Source organism: Mesocricetus auratus, unplaced genomic scaffold (genome assembly GCF_017639785.1).
Source record: "Mesocricetus auratus isolate SY011 unplaced genomic scaffold, BCM_Maur_2.0 Super-Scaffold_100024, whole genome shotgun sequence".
Taxonomy (NCBI): domain Eukaryota; kingdom Metazoa; phylum Chordata; class Mammalia; order Rodentia; family Cricetidae; genus Mesocricetus; species Mesocricetus auratus.
In genome coordinates this window covers 7,731,613-7,750,111 of record NW_024429205.1, presented here as the reverse complement: position 1 = coordinate 7,750,111, position 18,499 = coordinate 7,731,613, and the positions used below count along the sequence as shown (strand labels likewise).

The window sequence follows — 18,499 nt, the reverse complement described above, 5'->3', positions numbered from 1 at the left end:
TTTTGCTGGCAGTGGAAGTTTTATTTTTTCTTTTCTTTCCTTTTTTTTCTTTTTTTGGAGGGGGTGGTTTTTTTGACATGGTTGCTCACAGGGGTGTAGAGATGGCTCAGTGGTTCTGCTCAATACCCAGCACCCACATGGCATCGCACAACTGTCTGTAACTCCAGTTCCAGGGGATCTGAAGCCTCCACACCAGTACACATAAAAATAGTCAGATGAATTATTTTTAAGAAGACGTGGCCGCTCACTATGTGACCCAGGCTGGTCTCAAACATTCACTGGTGTTGCCTCAGCATCCAGAGGCTGTGAGTCTGAGCATTCACCACCACACTTGGCCATGCCCCTCAGATCTGATGTGAAGTTTACAACAACAAAGGCATACGGAGTGCTAGCCACACATCAGAGGATGAATAAAGGGACCTTACAACTAGCCGTGCCTGTTGCCCAGCACTGGAACTCTCCAGGACTCCTAGTGACTGATAAACTCTTCATTCTACACACATACACACACACACACACACACACACACACACACACACACACACACACACACCCTTCCCCTCCCAGAGATAACTTCTCCAAGGCTGGATTTTATCTCTACCAATCTTTGGCAAGCATTTAATGAGCCCTTGCTACCTGCCATGCTCCAGGCTAAATGCTGGAGATCCAAAGACTACAGAAGACCTCTGACCCCCCAATGTGTAAAATCTAATAGGAGCCAACTTTCTTTGAAGGCCCTCTCTGCCCTCACAAAGCCCTAGGTCTCACTCCTGCAACTTAGGCGTGTCCCTCCAGCCCAGATTTTCCACATTGTGTTACCCTTTCATTCAAACACATAGGGACTGGAGACACGGCTCTGTAGTTAAGAGAGCACTTACTTCCCTTCCAAGAGGTCCAGAGCATCCATGTTCAGAGATTCACCATCAGCTCGGGGAACCCAAAGCCTCAAGCCTCCACAGGCATTGCACTCATGTGCACATACCCACAGGCATACACAGAAAAATAAATGAATAGTGGCTGGAGAGGTGGCTCAGGGGTTAAGAGCACTGACTGCTCTTCCAGAGGACCGGGGTTCAATTCCCAGCACCCACACGGCAGCTCACAACTGTCTATAACTCCACTTCTGGGGAACGTGACATCCTCACACAGACACCAATGCACATAAAATAAAAATAATCTTACTAAATATTTTAATAAATTATTTTTAATAAATCTTTTTAAAGGTCTATATGTCTCAACAAGTGTGGTGGTGCACACCTTTAATGGCAGTCAGAAGCAGGAGGAACTCTATGAGTTCCAGGGATTTCCAGGGTAGCCAGAAATGCAGAGAGCTCTAGACCCTGTCTCCAGCAAATAAAAAGGTACCCATCTCTGTTTGAGTAAATTACCTCTCAAGTTGTGTGATCGCCACAGCAACTTTATGCAATAGGAACTCCCCACTTTACAAATTCAGAAACTAAGGCACAGGAAGGTTTTAGCAACTGGCTTAAGACCTTATGACTTGAAAACAAACCTTATGGCTCCAGGTTTTAAAAAAATTTTACGTTTAGTTTGTGTAAAGTCTACGTTTTTGCCTGCGTGTAAGTCTGTTTACCATGTGCGTGCCTGGTGCCTGTGGAGACTAGAAGAGGCCACTAGACCACCTGGGCCCGGAGTTAACAGATGGTTGCGAGCCACCATGCAGGTGATGGGAATTGAACTAGGGTCCTCTGAAAGGGCAGCCAGGGCTCTTAAAAATAGAACCATCTCCCCAGGCCTTCAGTTAAAATGTTTTATCTGTCTCTTCCACTGGGATTTTGAGATCCAGTCTGTTACATTCAAAACAGTATCTTCTTGATCCCACTTCAATACCTGATACAGTAAGGAATCAAAAATTGATTCAGCAAATGAAAAAATGGGGTGAATGGTGGGGGGCTTTGTGGTTTTGAGACAAAGTCTGCCACAGTGGGCTTCGAATTCAAGCCCATGATCTCCCTGTCTTAGCCTCTATGGCACTGGGCTTGGAAGCACGCGTCTTCCGTTCCCTCCAGAGTGGCTTGTTTAAGAGCATGTGTTATCGTTTGATGCTTAGTTGGGGCCCGACAGTCAATCACCCAAAGTCCTGGGCGCTGAGAACCTGCAGTGAGGGGATTCAGGAACGCCTGTTCCGGTCCCCCGGAATCCCTGCTCCGCCTCTTTCTTCTCCCTTTCCATCCCCTCCGAGGATCCATCCTCCGGGATACCGGGCCGCCAGCAGCAGGCGAGGAACCGTGTGCGCGGGAGAGCTCCACCGAGGGCGATGCGCATGTGCAAGGGCCGGAGTACTGCGCATGCGGGAAGATGGCCGGCCCGGGAACCTGAGCTCCTCCGCGGTCACCCGGGTACCCTCCGCGCCTGAGCGCATCGCTGGACGTGTAGGACCGCGGCGCTCCGTGGGTGGAGCCGCGGTGCTCCGTGGGTGGAGCGGGCGGCCGGGGCGGCGCCGGAGGGGCGGCGGAGCCTGGGACGCGCGTGCCGAGCCGCCCGGGAAGGCGGGAGGGCGCGTGGGGCGCGAGGGGCGCGGGGCAGCATGAGTCAGCAGCGGCCGGCGCGGAGACTGCCCAGCCTGCTGGTGGACCCGGCGCAGGAGACGGTTCGCCGCCGCTGCCGGGACCCTATCAACGTGGAGAGCCTACTGGTGAGCGCGGGCCAGGACCCCTGGGGGTCACGTGCCGCGGGGTGCGCTCTTTGCGCCGGGGCCCTCTGCACCCTATGGCTTGGGTACCCCGGGGCTCTCCCTGCTGCTCCCCATCCTCGAACCGCCCCCTGCTTCTTGTATTATTTCCATTGCAGTTTATTTTGCGGGCGGGTGCGTGGATTCCGCGGGGAGCGTGTAGAGATGAGAAGGCAACTTGGGGAAGTCTGTTTCTTGCTTCCACCTTTGTGGTTTCGCGGGGCGGAACTCCGGTTGAGTTTGTAAAGCGTGGCGGCAAGTGCCTTCACCAACGGAGCGATCTCGCCCGCCCATCTGTGCGGTTTGACAGGGAAAATGAAAGAGCGACAGTTCCCTCCATTCTGGGTTTCCCACCGTTCTCAGGGCCCCTGCCGGATCTGTCCTTTGTCCGCCTCTCCTGATCGCCGTTTTCTCTCCAAGGCAAGCAGTATCCAGGCGGTTCTGGCCAGCCAGTCCCGGGCCAGATAGTTCATGAGCGTGGTCTGACTCCTCACACTAACCTTGTGATTGTTATTCTTAGAGTTTGTCAGAACGGACTCAGAAGTTGTGTGACTGGCCTGTGGCTAGGTAATGAGGGATCTGGAGGAACCTGGCAAAGACTGCAAGTGACAGCCTTTCCCTAATTTCTTTCCCTTGTTTTAAAAAAGTGGTTTCTGCTCAGTATCCGTTTCATCTTGCACTGTGCTGGAGACTTGGGTCTTAAGCATTCTGTAACGTTGTTCCAAATGAGAGCTTTGTCGGTTTTGTCCATTCTAGTATCTATTTCACACCTTGTGTAACAGCCACCCACTCACTCCGGGCTGGCCATGGTGGGGCCCTTCCCCCCCTTCTCTTTCCTTTTCAGTCACGTGGGTGCCATTCTGTTCTTGTGGGTGATCACTCACTCACTACTCACGACTTGTGGCCTGTCACCGTGGTGGTTTCTTGAAAATTTCATAGAGATACTCTAACTGCTCACACTGGAAAACACACACACACACACACACACACACACATACACACACACACACACACACACACACACACACGGCTTAACTTTTCGAGATGCATCAGAAGATAATAGTCTCAGAAGTCTTAGATATTCTTATCCAGTCTGGTGATTTCAGCCACCTCCAGGTAACTCCCCAACCCACACAACTTTCCCAGAGCTTTCCAACTGTATGTTAGATGTCCCTACTTAGATCTAAAACTTAAGAAAAAAAAAATTCCAGAGGCCAGGAGAGGATGTTAGATCACCTGTGGCTGAATGGAGTTAACAAGTGGTTATGAGCTGGCGTGTGCATGGTGGGGACTGGAACTCAGGCCTCTGGAAGAGCAGCAAGCACTTTTAACTGCTGAGCAGTGTCTCCAGATGTCAGATTCTTACATCTAAAGCCAGCTTTATTCATGGTCTCCCTTGCCTAGGAAAGCAACCTCTTTCTCACACCCCCCCTCAGTGGTGCCATACCTGCCCTGTTTACCCAAGCCAGCAGGCTGGCCATCTATGGTGCCTTTTCTCTTTTCCAGAACCGCCCCTCCCTCACCCACTTCCACCCCAGTCTCTGAACTAATTAACATCAGCTACTATTTGGTGCTACAGTGGCACCTTTGCTGGTTTCCTGCTACTGTTGCTACCCCTCACAGTTGATGTGTACTTCACCCATAACGGATGGTCTCTCTTGAAAGTGTGTTTATTATCTTATTCAGCCAAAGGAATCCCTTGTGATTCCCTAGTGCTCCCAGGACTGGGTAGAAACCTAACATAATCCAGCTCCAGGTTTTTCTTTTGAGTTTCTCGAGACAGGGTTTCTCTGTGTAACAGCCCTTGCTGTCCTGGAACTCACTCTGCAGCTGGCCTTGAACTCACATAGATCTGTCTGCCTCCTGAGTGCTGGGATTAAAGGCGTGTGCCACCATGGCCCAGTAGCCTTTTCTTTCTTAAATTATTCTTCTGTGGTTCCGTGCTCCATCCACAGCCTCGTCTTTTCAAGCTGACACCCATGCACACGTTTCCATGTTGTCATGGAGGTGTCTGAAGTCCAGATTCATGGGTAGCTTGTCTTTAAGTGTCTTTAGCCCTTCCTTGGCCTCTAGGCTGTTCTGTTAGTCACCCTCTGTGTGCCCCAGAGCATTCTCTGCAAGGCTTATGCATTTCTGTCCATTTCATGCTATCGTGAAGATCTGGCTGTGCACAAAAAGGTTAAGCAAGACATTAATAAAGTGAGGACTCTCTATTTTCTTGCCCGCAAAATAGTGACTTACCATGTCAATGTTTTTTAATTGACTTTAAAATGCCAAGTTTAATAAGCCTTTGTGCAGTTGCATGTCTTTCTGGGTGTTGGTTGCCAGGATAAATGGCTTAAGCCTGGTCTGGGCTTGGAACAGGGAGAAAATAACACTGGATAAGGAAGATCTGCATGGGTGACATGAATGCAGTCACCTTGGAGACATCAGGTGCTCTCTGAGCTCCTGAAGGAGCATTGCTCCCACGCAGGGAGCTGGTACAGAGAAACCTCTGCATAGAGAGAATTAACCGTTTTAGAGACAGGGCCTACATGTCACTTTTCTCTCCAAAACTTAGAACCGGGCGTGGTGGCCCTACTTTGTAATGCCAGTCCTTGGGAGGCAGAAGCCGAAGGGTGGTGAGTCAAAGGCCTACCTGGGCTACACAGCAAGTTCCAGGCCAGCCTGGACTGTACACTGAGATCCTGTCCTGTCCCTACCCCAACCCTCCAAACCCAGTAGATTCCGAAACCACTTAAAAGCTGTAGATATAAGGGGAATGGGGCCAGGGATAGTAATGCTGCCCTGTGTGCTCCCAGATGTAGACACGGGGTTCGTGGGAATGGAGCAGTAGGGAAGCAGCTTAGAACAGATTTGTAACTCACTCAGACTGCTGGGTGTTCTCTGGAAGCCCTGAGGTCTCTGGGAGTATTCACTTGGGGAGAGGGGGGTGTGTGCCCTCTGTCCGTGTGGCAGCAAGGTGGGCCAGTAGCTCCACAGAGTGTTAGCCAGGCATGGTGAGCAGCACACGCATGGGCTCCTAGCACTCAGGAGGCTGAAGCAGGAAGATGGCATGTTTAAAAGCAGCCCGAGTTACACAGGGAGTTCTAGAAGAACTGTTTCAGAAAAGGGGGGATTTCATGCACAGGGAAGAAAGCAAATGATGGGGTTGGGACCTATTTCCTGTGTCACTGCAGGCAGACCTCGGTTAGGGGAGGACATCCTTCCTTATGTCTCATTGCAGGGCTGTCCCTGTACCAACCTGTGGAAGCAGAACTGCCACCCCCCTAAAGCAAATGGGCAGCGTCTGTGCAGAGCTCAGCCCCGCTGCTCTAGGTTAGCAAACTGTTTACTTAGCATGTGTGGGAACCCGGGTTCAAGCCCCAGGACCAAATAAACAGGCATTGGGGTACATATCAGCAATTCTAGCACTCAAGAGATGGAGGCAGAAGGATCACAAGTTCAAAGCCATCCTTAGGGACAGGTTGGGTTTTGAGGCTAGCCTGGGCTATGTGCGACCCTTTCTCAGAAAGCCTTGCAGGATAGCACAGTAGGTTATGGCACTTGCTGCCAAGCCTGACAGCCCAGATTCAAGCCCAGAGAACCGTATGGTGGAAGGAGAGAACTAACCAACTTCACAGAGTTGTCCCTCTGGTCTCCACATGTACACCATGACACACCCACACACAAGATACGTAAATGGAAGAGGGAAAAAGATCTCTTGTTCCCGTAGCCAGCCCCTGTCTCGGACTGTGTTTGGAGAAGAGTCACGTGTAAAAATAGCAGTGACAGTTGGTCACACTCGTCTGTGGTCAGCTTTCGCAGGGCCTGCTTCAGAGTTCCAATGTTGGATGCCATTGCCAGCAGGCTTGAGAGCTGGTCCCCGCCCACCGGAGAAGGGTCCAACTTCGGAGTTGCAGACTTAACAACCCATTTCAACCCTAGACTGTCCTAAACTGGTTTTGAGGCATGATGTCATCTCAAGTTAACCTGCTGCCAGATGTCGCCATCTTGTCAGAGGTGACAAGAATTATCTGCAGAGGCTCTATTGCTCTGGTGTGAGCTGCTCCTCTGTTGCCCACCTGACCTCTGGCTGCACCACCCCTGACCTCTGGCTGTACCACCCCTGAACTCTGGCTGCACCACCCCTGACCCTTTAGCCAGCTCACTGTCCCGTTGTGTGGTCTTGTCTTTGGTGGGTCTCCGCTGGTTAAAACAAGACTTTTTCAGTATGGTCTTGATGAGGTTGGTCATCTTTCCAGCTACAAAACCGGGCCACTCCCACGTGGCCATATCGTGTACCTAGGCAGGGAGCAAAAACAAGTCCTCAGTGTATTGCAAATCATCGTTCCAGTTTATGAAGCTTCAGTAGTCTCCGAGTGTCTGACACTAGGGCTGCCACCAGTTGCCTGGTTGTCTTTGGAATTTAACCGTGTTTTTATCTCTCTATCCGTAAGTTGTTCTGCTTGTTATTTTTTTTTTAAGGCTTCTGATTGTTCATTAATGGGGCTGACTGAGCACGTTTTTGGAGCCACTTAAATGAGGGGGTTGTGTTGAGCCTTGGCTGGTGTGCCATAGAGTCCACCTCTCCGAGCCTTTTAGGTCTTGGGGCCTTTTAGGTCCTAACCATCTTTCTTTACCATCTTCTGCCCAGCGCCTGCTGCCGTCTGTCAGGGATTGTTTCCCACTTGAGTGTCCTAACCCACCATCCTTCCTTCATTCACACTGAAGCGAGGGCAGTCTCAGGGGCCCGAGTCCCGGCGGGTCTTTAGAGGGGGTCACAGACTGGGTGCAGTTTGAAAGACTCCCTTTTTTTCTCACCCTTGTGACTTCAGGAGGAAAAAAGGCCTTAAAAAACAAACAAACAAACAAAACAAAAAGCAACCCTGTATCATGGCCAGGCGTGGTGGCACACACCTTTAATTCCAGTACTCAGGAGGCAGAAGCAGGCTGATCTCTGAGTTTGAGGCCAGCCTGGTCTACAAAGCAAGATCTGGGGCAACCAGGGCTATTACACAGAGAAACCCTGTTTGGGAATGAGGGTGCGGGGGTGTTCATTTGCATTGCTGTTTATAAAATACTGAGTTTATATGTTTTCTTTTTTTTTTCCAGCCATCAAAAATAAGGATCAATCTAGAAGAAAATGTGCAGTATGTGTCCATGAGAAGTAAGTTGATTCCTAAGTAGGTTTGGCTTTTATAGTTTGAATGTCACACAGTCAACATGGTTAGTTTGGTTGGTTTTGGGTTTTGTTTTTTGAGACAGGGTTTCTCTCTGTAGCCTGGCAACAAAGTTGTTTCTGAGGATACACAAGGTCACAGAACAGAACTAAGGTGGCAGCGAAGGGTAGGTACCCCGGTGACTGAAATCGAGGTCGGTGGGAGGGGTGGCACCCTCCCCGCTCCCACGGTGCAGTGGCGGTGCTGTGCATGTCACCGCAGCCTTGTGTCCACATGGTTCCTTGTGGCCCCTTCACTCTTCTTGGCTTTGTGCTGCCATAGCTCATGTGGAGGGTGTTGGATGACCTTTGTGATCCATGGCCCCTTCATGGACTCCCTCTTGATTCGGTTCTCATCACGGGCACTCCATTCATTTGCAGATGCCAATATGTAGATCCTGCAAACCATCTTTTGTTTCCCTCAGCGTCTGCCACCATCTCCCCTGTGGCCAGTCAGCAAGTTAGGTCAGCTTGACCCTTGAGGTGTTTCTTTCAACTGTCCCACCCTAGCTGACAATGACATCTGTGCATGCGTGATCAAGCTTCAAAATGCAGCCGTGGATTGTCATCCATCATGCATGAGTAGGCTGAGGACCGAGAAAGGTTAAGCAGCTCGCCCAAAGTCGGCCTCTGGTACCATGCGTAGAGCTCCGGAGCCGCGACTTCCTCCTGTCCGTGTAGACTGGTGCCTCCAGCTGCCAGTCTGGCTCTCCCAAGTTCAGTCAGGACTCCCGCCTCTTCCCCTCTAGCCTGGACCCTCGTGTGTGTCCAGTTCTCAGATGCTGCCTTGTCCCTCCTTGGAGTGGGGAGCACCAGGCTTCATCTTTCTGTGCTGCTCCCAGCATCCTCTAGGAGCATCCCCAGTCCTCCACTCCAGTAAAGATGGCACGCCATGTTCTCCAGTGACTTTGAATACCATCTGGCATACCACTGTTTATGGCAGAGCTCTTTATCAGGCGCATGCAGTGCTCTTACTTGGGGAGCTGTCCCCACAGCAGCCCTTGTTAGAGATGTTCAATTAGATTTGTTCTTTAAAGTGGCTGACATCCTGGGAATGTGCTTAACTTACGCTAATAGGACTAAAATGTACCCAATAAATGTCTAGCTGATGAGTGAGTATAAAATGAGAATGATGAAGTCTGGCATGTCTCGTGAGCATCATCCGATATCATGTTCCCAAGTACTGGGACAGCTCAGCACATTCTCCATGCACTTAAATATGCAGCCATTAAGAATAATGCAGCACACCTGGGCACTGTGTACACACCTTTGATCCCAGCACTCGGGAGGCAAAGGCAGATCTCTGAGTTCAAGGCCAGCCTGGTCTACAGAGCAAGTTTCAGGACAGCCAGAGCTACACAGAGACACCCTGTCTTGAAAAGCAACAAAAAGGAATAATGAATGAAATACATTTATTCATATATCATGATCATGATATTAAGCGTATTATAAAATGCTATCTTCCTACTTTTGCTTTTAAAAACTATACGTATGAATGCCTGGAGAGATGGCTTAATAGTTAAGAGCCTGTATTGCTCTTCCAGAGGACCCCAGCACCTACACAGTGGCTCACAACCACTGTAACTCCAGTTCCAGGGGATCCCAGGCCTTTTTCTGACCTCGGTGGACACTAGACACACACATGCAGGCAAAGCACTCATACACATAAGATAAGTAAATATTTTTAATATTAAAACTATACATATGCATGGAGGATAAGTACATAAGATATAGTAAATATTTTTTTAAATTAAGGGAAGAAAACTATATACCTGAGCGGAGGGTGTTGCTCAGTGGTAAGGTTCTTGCCTGGCCTCTGTGAAGCCAGACTCATGCCTCAACACACCCCAAAGGGAAATGAACAAAAACTAGATAATGACATACAAATGTGTGTTGGCAGATTATATGTGTGAAATGAAGGCATCTGATTCCAAAAGCGTTTCTAATCCTCTTTCTGAGAAGTAGTGCAGCTCTGGTTACAGAAATTTCTTGGAGGGATATGGACTTGTAAAAAATGGTTATTAGTGGTGGTTCACACCAGCCTTTATTGAAACCCGATGTCTTTGCTTAGACCAGCTGACCATTTGCCTTTTATCCAGTTAGAGAAATGTTTCCATGGAAACTAGCAGGGGTTTCCGTCGCCGTCTGCTCGGGTTCTGAGGGAATAAGTGGCTGTCCGAAAAGGCTGAGAAATGTCGGTTCACGTGGCGCTGTGCTCTCGTTTGCAGAGGCTTTGAAAGTGAAGAGGCCCCGTTTCGATGTGTCGCTGGTGTACTTAACTCGAAAGTTTATGGATCTTGTCAGATCTGCCCCTGGGGGCATTCTTGATCTAAACAAGGTTGCCACAAAACTGGGAGTCCGGAAACGCCGTGTGTATGACATCACCAACGTTTTGGATGGCATCGAGCTGGTGGAAAAGAAGTCCAAGAACCACATTCGGTGGATGTGAGTTTATGTCTGTCCTTCCCCCCTCTCATTAACGTCTGTCCAGCAGCAGCAGCCTTTGGGAATAGAAAATGAGGTCTTTATGATCCTTCTTAGGCAAAGATTGATTCCTTAGGTTTTCTTGTTATCTCACAGTGTGCTTAAATGTATGGGACTGCTGAGGTCTAAGTGGGAACATTGGGTGTGGAGTATCATTCAGATGGTGTGGAAAGTTAAATGGAATGAGGTGGTTAATTAACTGATTTTCCCCGTAAGAGCGTAAGAATGAAACATCTGATAAGAGAGGGGATTTTTTCTTTTTAAAGTGTGCTTCCTTAGCGTGAACTAATAACGGAAGACATGATTCCCACGGGGCCATGTAGTACACAGCCAGGAGCCCAGGCCCTCCTGGCTCTGACTTCGTCTTTTGGGAGCAGAGCAGATGTCAGCCTTCTCGGCAGGCCTCGTGCGTGGCTGTGCTGCTGGAGCCGGTGAGCTGACACACGGCCCTGAGTGTAAAAAGACTTCCTGTCCGCTTAAGAGTTGACACGATTGGGAAGGATCTCGTGGAAAGAAAGCCTGAGGCTGAAACATGGACAGAGCCACGTGTGCACAGAAAAAAAAAAGCTGTATGCTTAGGAAAAGGGATTCCGGCACGGGAGTACATGAGAGATACAATAGGCCGTAAAACCCAAAGATGATCAGTGACTAAACTAATGGTAGAGAAAGGGGCTTCTTGGAGACACAGTTGTAGAACAAAATACAGGCAACTCTGATGAGAACATTCTCCTTCAGGGTACTGTGTCTGTCGTTCCGAACCCTAATCCCAGCACTCCAGAGAGCAGAGGCAGGTGGCTCTCTGTGCTCGGGGCCAGCCAAGGCTACCTAGAGAGACTGTCCCAAGAAAAGAAGAAGGACGGCCATAACCACGTAGACCGTGTAAAAGGAAATGCGGACACTCCCACTTAGCCGACTCCCTCCACACACAGCCATGCTCCCCTCCTGGCAGCTGCTGACTGGGTGTCTGTTTTCACCTGCAGAGGATCTGACCTGAACAACTTCGGAGCGGCCCCCCAGCAGAAGAAGCTGCAGGCTGAGCTCTCGGACCTGTCAGCGATGGAAGACGCCTTGGACGAGTTGATTAAAGACTGCGCCCAGCAGCTGTTGGAACTAACAGACGATAAAGAAAACGAAAGATATCCTTCCACCCATACCTTTGTGGAACTTCTGCTTCCAGAGTAGATAATGTCTTAGGGAAAGGTTGGGCATTTAGTTTTCATGCCTGGATATAAAATTAGGACCTTAAAGGTTAAACAAAAGTGTAGTTCTGTAGCCTTGAACATACAAGAGCAATCCATGCTAGTTGTAGCCGCTCCGTGCTCCTGGGTCAATTCTGCATGACAATGGTTGGCAGTGATATACCCAGTTTGCTCTTGCATTTTAAATTAAGGAGTGTTTTGTTTGTTTGGTTGGATTTTACTTTTTGTAATCTCTTTCCTGGATGGTAAAATGTTTGTCAACTTTTGTGGAAATCAGACTTTCCCCAATTTGTGAACTAGTTTATTTCTGAGGCAGAACGTGCTGCTACTGCAATAGTGTCTGTGCTTATCACTCCATGAGGGAAGCTGTGGATCAAGAACTGGGAGAGCCTGGTCCTTGGTTCCTGCCCACCTCCACACCCTCCCCTCACCCCCATCCCCAACCCCGCCCCCAGACTGTCCTGCGGTCTGCCTTCTGTGAGTGTAGGTAATTCCTGCTCTCTCCACTCTCCATGGCAGTCAAATCCTATTACCACAGGACAGAGCTTAGGAAATCAAAGCCAACTAACCAGAGAGTCAGTAATCTAAAGAGAAGAAAGCGAGAAGAGCCGCTGGACTGAGTGAGTGTAAGGTTTCTGGCAACATTGTAAAAAGAGTTGAAAGGCATTCGGTGACAGAAATGCACTTCGAAGGAGAAGAGCTTGCTCTGTGGGTTCTTCCTGCTTTGTGGACTTTTTTTTTTCTTTTCCTGCCTTCTGGAGGATTCTTACCCAAACCCTGAATGCTTTTTTTCTCAGGTTCCCATAGTAAGAGCCAACACTAAACTCTTTTTTTGGTTTTTAGGAGACAGGGTTTCTCTGTATTGTTTTGGAGGCTGTCGGTCCAGCCTGGCCTCCAACTCACAGAGATCCGCCTGCCTCTGCCTCCCGAGTGCTGGGATTAAAGGCGTGTGCTACCACCACCCAGCCTAAACTCTTAACAATAAGTGAGAATTCACACTGAATATAGCATACGTGGGAATTTGAGCATAATGCTTTCCTTTGTGTGTAGTTTTGCTTTCTGTAATTTCTGTTGCCAACAATCGGATATGATCTAAAAAATATCACATAAAAATTCTAGAAGTAATAACTTTTAGTATGCTGTGTGTTCTAATTATACTCCCTTTGGGGGGGGGGGGGTTTGTTTTGTTTTCCCAGACAGGGTTTCTCTGTATTACTTTGGAGCTGGCACTCACTCTGTAGACCAGGCTGGAGTTCTATAAAACACCATAAAATCTTAAGAATTCTTTCTTTTTGAAGTAGTAGTTACCCTGAAGTTTTGGGCTTTTTTCTGTTTCCCTTCATTATAGGTTTGCATCCCATAAAAGCTAAGCTATTCTTGTACCTGCATTTATGTAAGAGATAGTGATCTGGCCATGAGTGGTGGTATACACCTTTATTCCCAGCACTCAGAGTCAGAGAAAGGCAGACATCTTGAGTTCAGGACTAACCTGGTCTATATAGCAAGTTCCAGGCTAGCCAGAGCTACATAGTGAGACTGCCTCAAAAAAAGGAGGGGGGGCAGGGTTGGGGGTGATGACGTGTCCATTTTGTCAGAGCCTTGACCAGGTTTCACACTAGCGTACGTAACCTATCAGGATATCCACAGCATCCAAGCCTTCCACGAACAGATTGTTATTGCCGTGAAGGCTCCAGAGGAAACCAGACTGGATGTTCCAGCTCCCAGAGAAGTAGGTAGTGCTACACTGCAGGAAGAATTTAAGGAGGGAGGTGGGTTACCTGCCAAGTCCGTGACCACTGCAGTCACTTGTCACCTATGCCCTTGTCAAGCTACATACCTGTTAGCTTAACCATGAGTGAGATGTCCTTCTTAGGGAGGAGAGAGCCAAGCACACAGAAGCAGGTGTGCTTCAGGAGGTGAGCACAGGTGAGCAGCAGGACCAGGCATAGGGCAGGGTTTGGCTTGCAAGTGCCCTCAGCCATGCTGCTGCTGTCCAGCTACAAAAGAAATGGCTCCATTGGCTTGGCCTCGGCCTTCAAGTTCCAAAGAGTGAGCTAGAACACCGAGTCACAGATCCAGAACCTGCATGTAATGCCAGCCTTCTTATCTACTGCCAACTGCTCCTGGAAAGTTTGTGTTGAGAGTGATTGTCACCAGGTCACTTGGTGAGGATGGAGTTTGAAACACAGCTGGCGGCCCTTCTGGGCATTCTGACGGCCGGGTAGCCCCCACGCTGCTCGTCACCAGCCATCACCATTATCGTGGTGGCAGAGATTATCCCCACCATGCTCCTCTTTTGTCCCCAGCAGAACACGGTTCACATGAGACCCTGTCACCTGACAGTGTATCATCAGTCATGAAGGAACACTCACTTTTCCCTCGGTCCTGTTCAGATTGTGACCTGGAGACGTTCCCTAGTCTGATTTGGATTTAGACAGGTATTCGAGTAACATATTTAGGATGAGTTATTATTCCAAGGACACTGAAACTCTTTAGCCGTTAATCTTGCAGGACAGCTTTTCTTTGAGGCATGGTAATCCATTCTACAGGAATTAGCAGGGCTTGCTCTCCCAGTACTCTGAGCTGCTTGCCCAGAATTGCTAAAACACTATGAACCGTTGATCACACCCAGAGCCTTTCCCGGTACCATTGAGAGCTCTGCAATTGAGGTCCTCCAGGCTGGCTGTTCTCAGCAGTGTCCTGGATCAGTAGACTGACTATGTACAGCTCTAGTGGAGATTGTGTGCCTAGTATCCGGCTGGCATTGTGGCCTTCAACTCGAACTAGTTTCCTACTTGTTCTTGTAAATAGTTTTGTTGGAGCAAGGCTATCTGTTTAGATATCACCCATTGGCTTTCATGCCACCATGGCAGAATCAAGTAGTTGTGGCAGACAGCGTGGCCTGAAAAGTCAGAAACAGGTATCATCTCCTCTGTCCTCCTTTAAAAATATTTTGAAAACTTACGTGTATGTGTGTGGGTATGTGCACACCTCAGTGCAAATGCCCCTGGGAGGCCTTGGCTGGCGTTGTCTCCCCTGGAGCTGGAGTTACGGGTGGTTGTGATCACCCTGACATGGGTGCTAGCATCTGAACGCTGATCCTCCACGGGAGGAGAGCATGCCCTTAGCCTGTGAGCCATCTCTTAGTTCCCCAGGGTCCCCCTTTACACAGTGACTTAGTGGCTGGTGGAATTTAAAGTCCTTTCTGCTAACTGCCAGTCGGGAGCAACATTGTTTTCTTGAATTATTTAATGATAAAAGGTTTCTGTTTAAACCTGTCCTGGCATTGCAGCCTCAGAGCACGAAGGTGGTTGGCCTTTCTCACCTGTCTGAGAAGCTACAGCTCACCCAGCTCACTCGGATGAGATCCCAGGGAGCAAAGGAGCTGGAGCAATGGTGGCATCTAGACTGGCCTATCCATGTAGCTGTGGAAAGGATGGACTTGAGGAGAGCTAGGCCAGCTTCCAATGGGAAAGACAAGGAACCATAACTGCAAATGCCCCTTACATATTTAGCCTCTAAATACAAGCAACCACATTTTTAATTTCTTATGGGAAAACCGTTGGCATTTGCTCCTGGGTAAATAAAACTGAAGCCAGAGGATAATAGCCATTTAATCTAGTGTTTCTCTTTGTGTATGACATTTCAGATTCCATGAGATGTGTTTTGATTTCATCTTTTCCTCTTCCATCTTTTCACTGGACAAAAGACTAGCCTTCCTGTGACCTCAGTACCTCTGCACTGGTTAGGAAACACCGTGTACAAACACAGTTGGGTACTCCAGAACTCCCTGCCACCAGAGGAGGAGAAGGGGGCCTCGGCTGTCCATCCTGTAGCTCCAAGACTGTTGTTGCCCGTATGATTAAGTAGCGGTCTTTGCTGTGAATTGACTAGTAGTTTAGAATGCAGCGACAATTGAGAACATGCTTATCTCAAATACATGGTAGAAAGGAAGCTACAAGAATTTAAGTTAATTGGAAAACTGCGGTTAGTGGATGCGCATGTTCACCTTGGTGATCTCTGTGTCCCTTGCTAGGATTCTATCACAGTTCATATCAGAAGTACCAAAGGACCCATTGACGTGTATCTGTGTGAAGTTGAACAGACCCACTCAAGTGGTAAAACAGCCGATGGAGTAGGGGCCTCTCCATCTAAAAGCAGACATCCAGAATGCCCAGTAAAAGGTAAACATGCCCATTTTGTCATCAGAGGAGCATCAAGGTTCCATCCAACATCTTAGCTGTAAATTGAATACACAGCTTCAAGGTTTTTTTATGATTTATGTTTATTTCTAAGTGTGTGTGTGTGTGTGTGTGTGTGTGTGCTCACGCACACGCACGTGTGTGCACATGAGTGTAGGTGCTCTCAGAGGCTGCAGCAGTGAAGCTCTTCACCACAGAACCATCTTTCCAGCCTCTGTGAGGGGTGTACCAGTGCACTCCTGTAACCCCAGCCCCCGGGAAACTGAAACAGGAAGATCCAAATTGCAGGTCGGCCTCAGCTACACAGTGAGAGTCTGTCTCCAAAAACTCTGTGACTAAGAGCCTGAGAGCCGGTAGTCTCTGACCAGAGGAAGCTGTCTGCACTGTCTGGCAGGTGCTTTCAACCCCGGACTGGGGTTCCCATTTCTTTTGTGAACCTAAAAAGATCATTCCAACCACTGGTGCGAGAGAAGGTTCTTGACCAGACAACTTCATTTCTTCAAATTGTTGAATCATGCACCTGGCTGCTGTTCCAGCCTTCACTCAGTTTCTTTGTGTGTCTCGTTTCAGAAGACGAGTCTCCTCAGTGAGAGCCACTCAAAGTGAGTGGCTGACAGCAGTGCGGAGTGGTGAAGGTTTGTGGAGCCTCCTGCGTGGATGAATTATGTACCGGTTTGATCCTCAGCAATAAGTCTTCGTGGCGTGCTCTCGTTCTCTTACTCTAGATTTGTAGCAGCATGAAGGCCAGTAGTGTCCCTGAGTAGCTTCCTGCTTAGGTCCCTGGATGGTTTCCACGTTCAAAATTAGCTGTCGCTAATTCTTGGCTGCCTTTTGTCAGTGAGACAGATCATTTTATCACGGAGGCTATCAGGAGAACAGACATCTGGCCACGGTCGTGGACTCTGCCCTTCCCTGATGGATGGTGTTTTTGCTTCTCAGAAGAATTGCCTTACACTGGCTCACATTCGTGGTTAGGTGTCGTGCACTGGTGAGGTGTACACACAGGGCCAAATGTGGCTGGCGCCTTTGTACATATCTGTATCATGTTTAGATTGCTTATGAAATATGTCTGAGTGACACTTCTGCCCTAGAACAGCCAAAATAATGTATATAGAAAAAAATGACAGCTCTCTACTTCTTCGGTATCAATAACTTATTAGAACCCTCTGGATGGGGGTGGGGGAGTTTTCTAAAGTTTTACATGTAGATGTTTCACAAACAATGCTGTATATTTAGGTTCACATACTTAAAGTATTTTAATACGGTTCCCAGTGCTACAATAGGAGTTGGATACTTCTTGATTTTTAAGCTGCCTACGGAGTCACTGCATCCCAGTAGATTGGTGACGTGCCTCAAGGCGTTGGGGACAAGTATAGAAATGCCCTCTGGCAATGGATCAGTTCACCGAGCCGTGAGTTTGGTCCTGGTGAAAGTAAAAGCATTGTCACGCTTTGGGAGAGCGGATTTTATAATGTGTTTCTGTGTGCAGCTGCGCTGCTCTCTCAGAAGGTCTTAGCTCCCATACATCATACCCTACCCACACTCCCGCCTCGCCTCACCTCACCCCGCCTTCCCAAGCACCTAGCTGTTTCTACCTCAGTGGGTAAGTCCTTTACCTCTCTGTGCCTCAGTTTACCACTAGACTGTGAGCTCCATGAGAAACCTCTTCATAGTAACGCTCAGCACCTCGCACCACACCTAGTCCATAACAAGTGCCCAATAAATGTCTAGCAAACTAGTGAGTGGCTGAGTGCAACGTGGGGCCGATTGGACCTGGCTTATTGTTGGACAGGAGTCTGGGGAACATCGCCGGTATGTTAAACCTCTCTTGTTTTACAAAAGATTTGAAGCAACTTGAAATAATGACTGTGTATACAAAAAAAATTAAAATAGGGAATCTAAAATTAAAGTATTAAAAAAATAATAAGGCCTGGTGCTTTTGATTCACACAGTCTGTGCTAGTATATTTCAAGATTCCTAGAAACTACTGGTAATCAGTATGTTTGGCCTCCAGACATCCCTTCCTTTCTTATGTATAAAAGGTTGTTTTTTGAAATCAGCCAAAGAAAGAATTTAGCACATTGGTTCTCAACCTTCCTAATGCTGCCAACCTTTAATGCAGTTCCTCCTGGTGGCAGCCACCCAAGCATGAAATGATTTTCATTGCTACTTAAAAACTAATTTTGCTACCCTGATGAATCACAATGTAAATATCGGTTTTCGATGGTCTTAGGCGACCCTGCGGAAGGGTTGTTCAGACCCCGAAAGGGGTGGTGACCCACAGGTTGAGAGCTGCTGGCAAAATTAGTTGTGAAGTGGCCACTCTGGTTCCTCACTGGACTGGTTAGTGGAATGATTTGACAAGACGGAACTCAACAGGAACAGCAAAGTGGATAACAGTTACACTTTAGACCGTTTGATGAAAGATGGCGTCTGTGTGTAGGGATGGTTCGTATGTAAAAACCAGGAGAGGGAGGGAGCTCATCTGGTGCATTGACCACTTCTTTTTTTTTTTTTTTTTACGATTTATTTATTTGTATACAGTGTTATGCCTGCAGGCCAGAAGAGATCACCAGATCTCCCTGAGGATGGTTGTGAGCCATCATGTGGTTGCTGGGGATTAACTCAGGACCTCTGGAAGAGCAACCAGTGTTCTTAACCACTGAACCATCTCTCCAGCCACAACTGACCACTTCTTAACCACAGGCTTAGAATATAGTCT

General features: G+C 48.4%; 1 protein-coding gene across 3 annotated transcripts; it reads left to right on the top strand.

Annotated features, from left to right (window-relative positions):
* The first annotated feature begins 2,301 nt into the window (after positions 1-2,301).
* On the top strand, positions 2,302-17,701 carry E2f6 (E2F transcription factor 6). 3 transcript variants are annotated; one of them, XM_040730771.1, is made up of 7 exons: positions 2,302-2,656; positions 7,787-7,841; positions 10,121-10,337; positions 11,357-11,512; positions 13,190-13,304; positions 15,612-15,759; positions 16,348-17,701. In XM_040730771.1, exons 1-7 carry the CDS (start codon positions 2,549-2,551, stop codon positions 16,365-16,367), a joined length of 819 nt encoding a protein of 272 aa, XP_040586705.1. In that variant the 5' UTR covers positions 2,302-2,548; the 3' UTR covers positions 16,368-17,701. The 3 variants fall into 3 exon arrangements, with proteins under 3 accessions (XP_040586705.1, XP_040586706.1, XP_040586707.1); XM_040730772.1 differs by having other exon boundaries at positions 2,571-2,656; positions 9,437-10,337; XM_040730773.1 differs by lacking the exon at positions 2,302-2,656 and having other exon boundaries at positions 7,824-7,841; positions 9,439-10,337.
* The last annotated feature ends 798 nt before the right edge of the window (positions 17,702-18,499 follow it).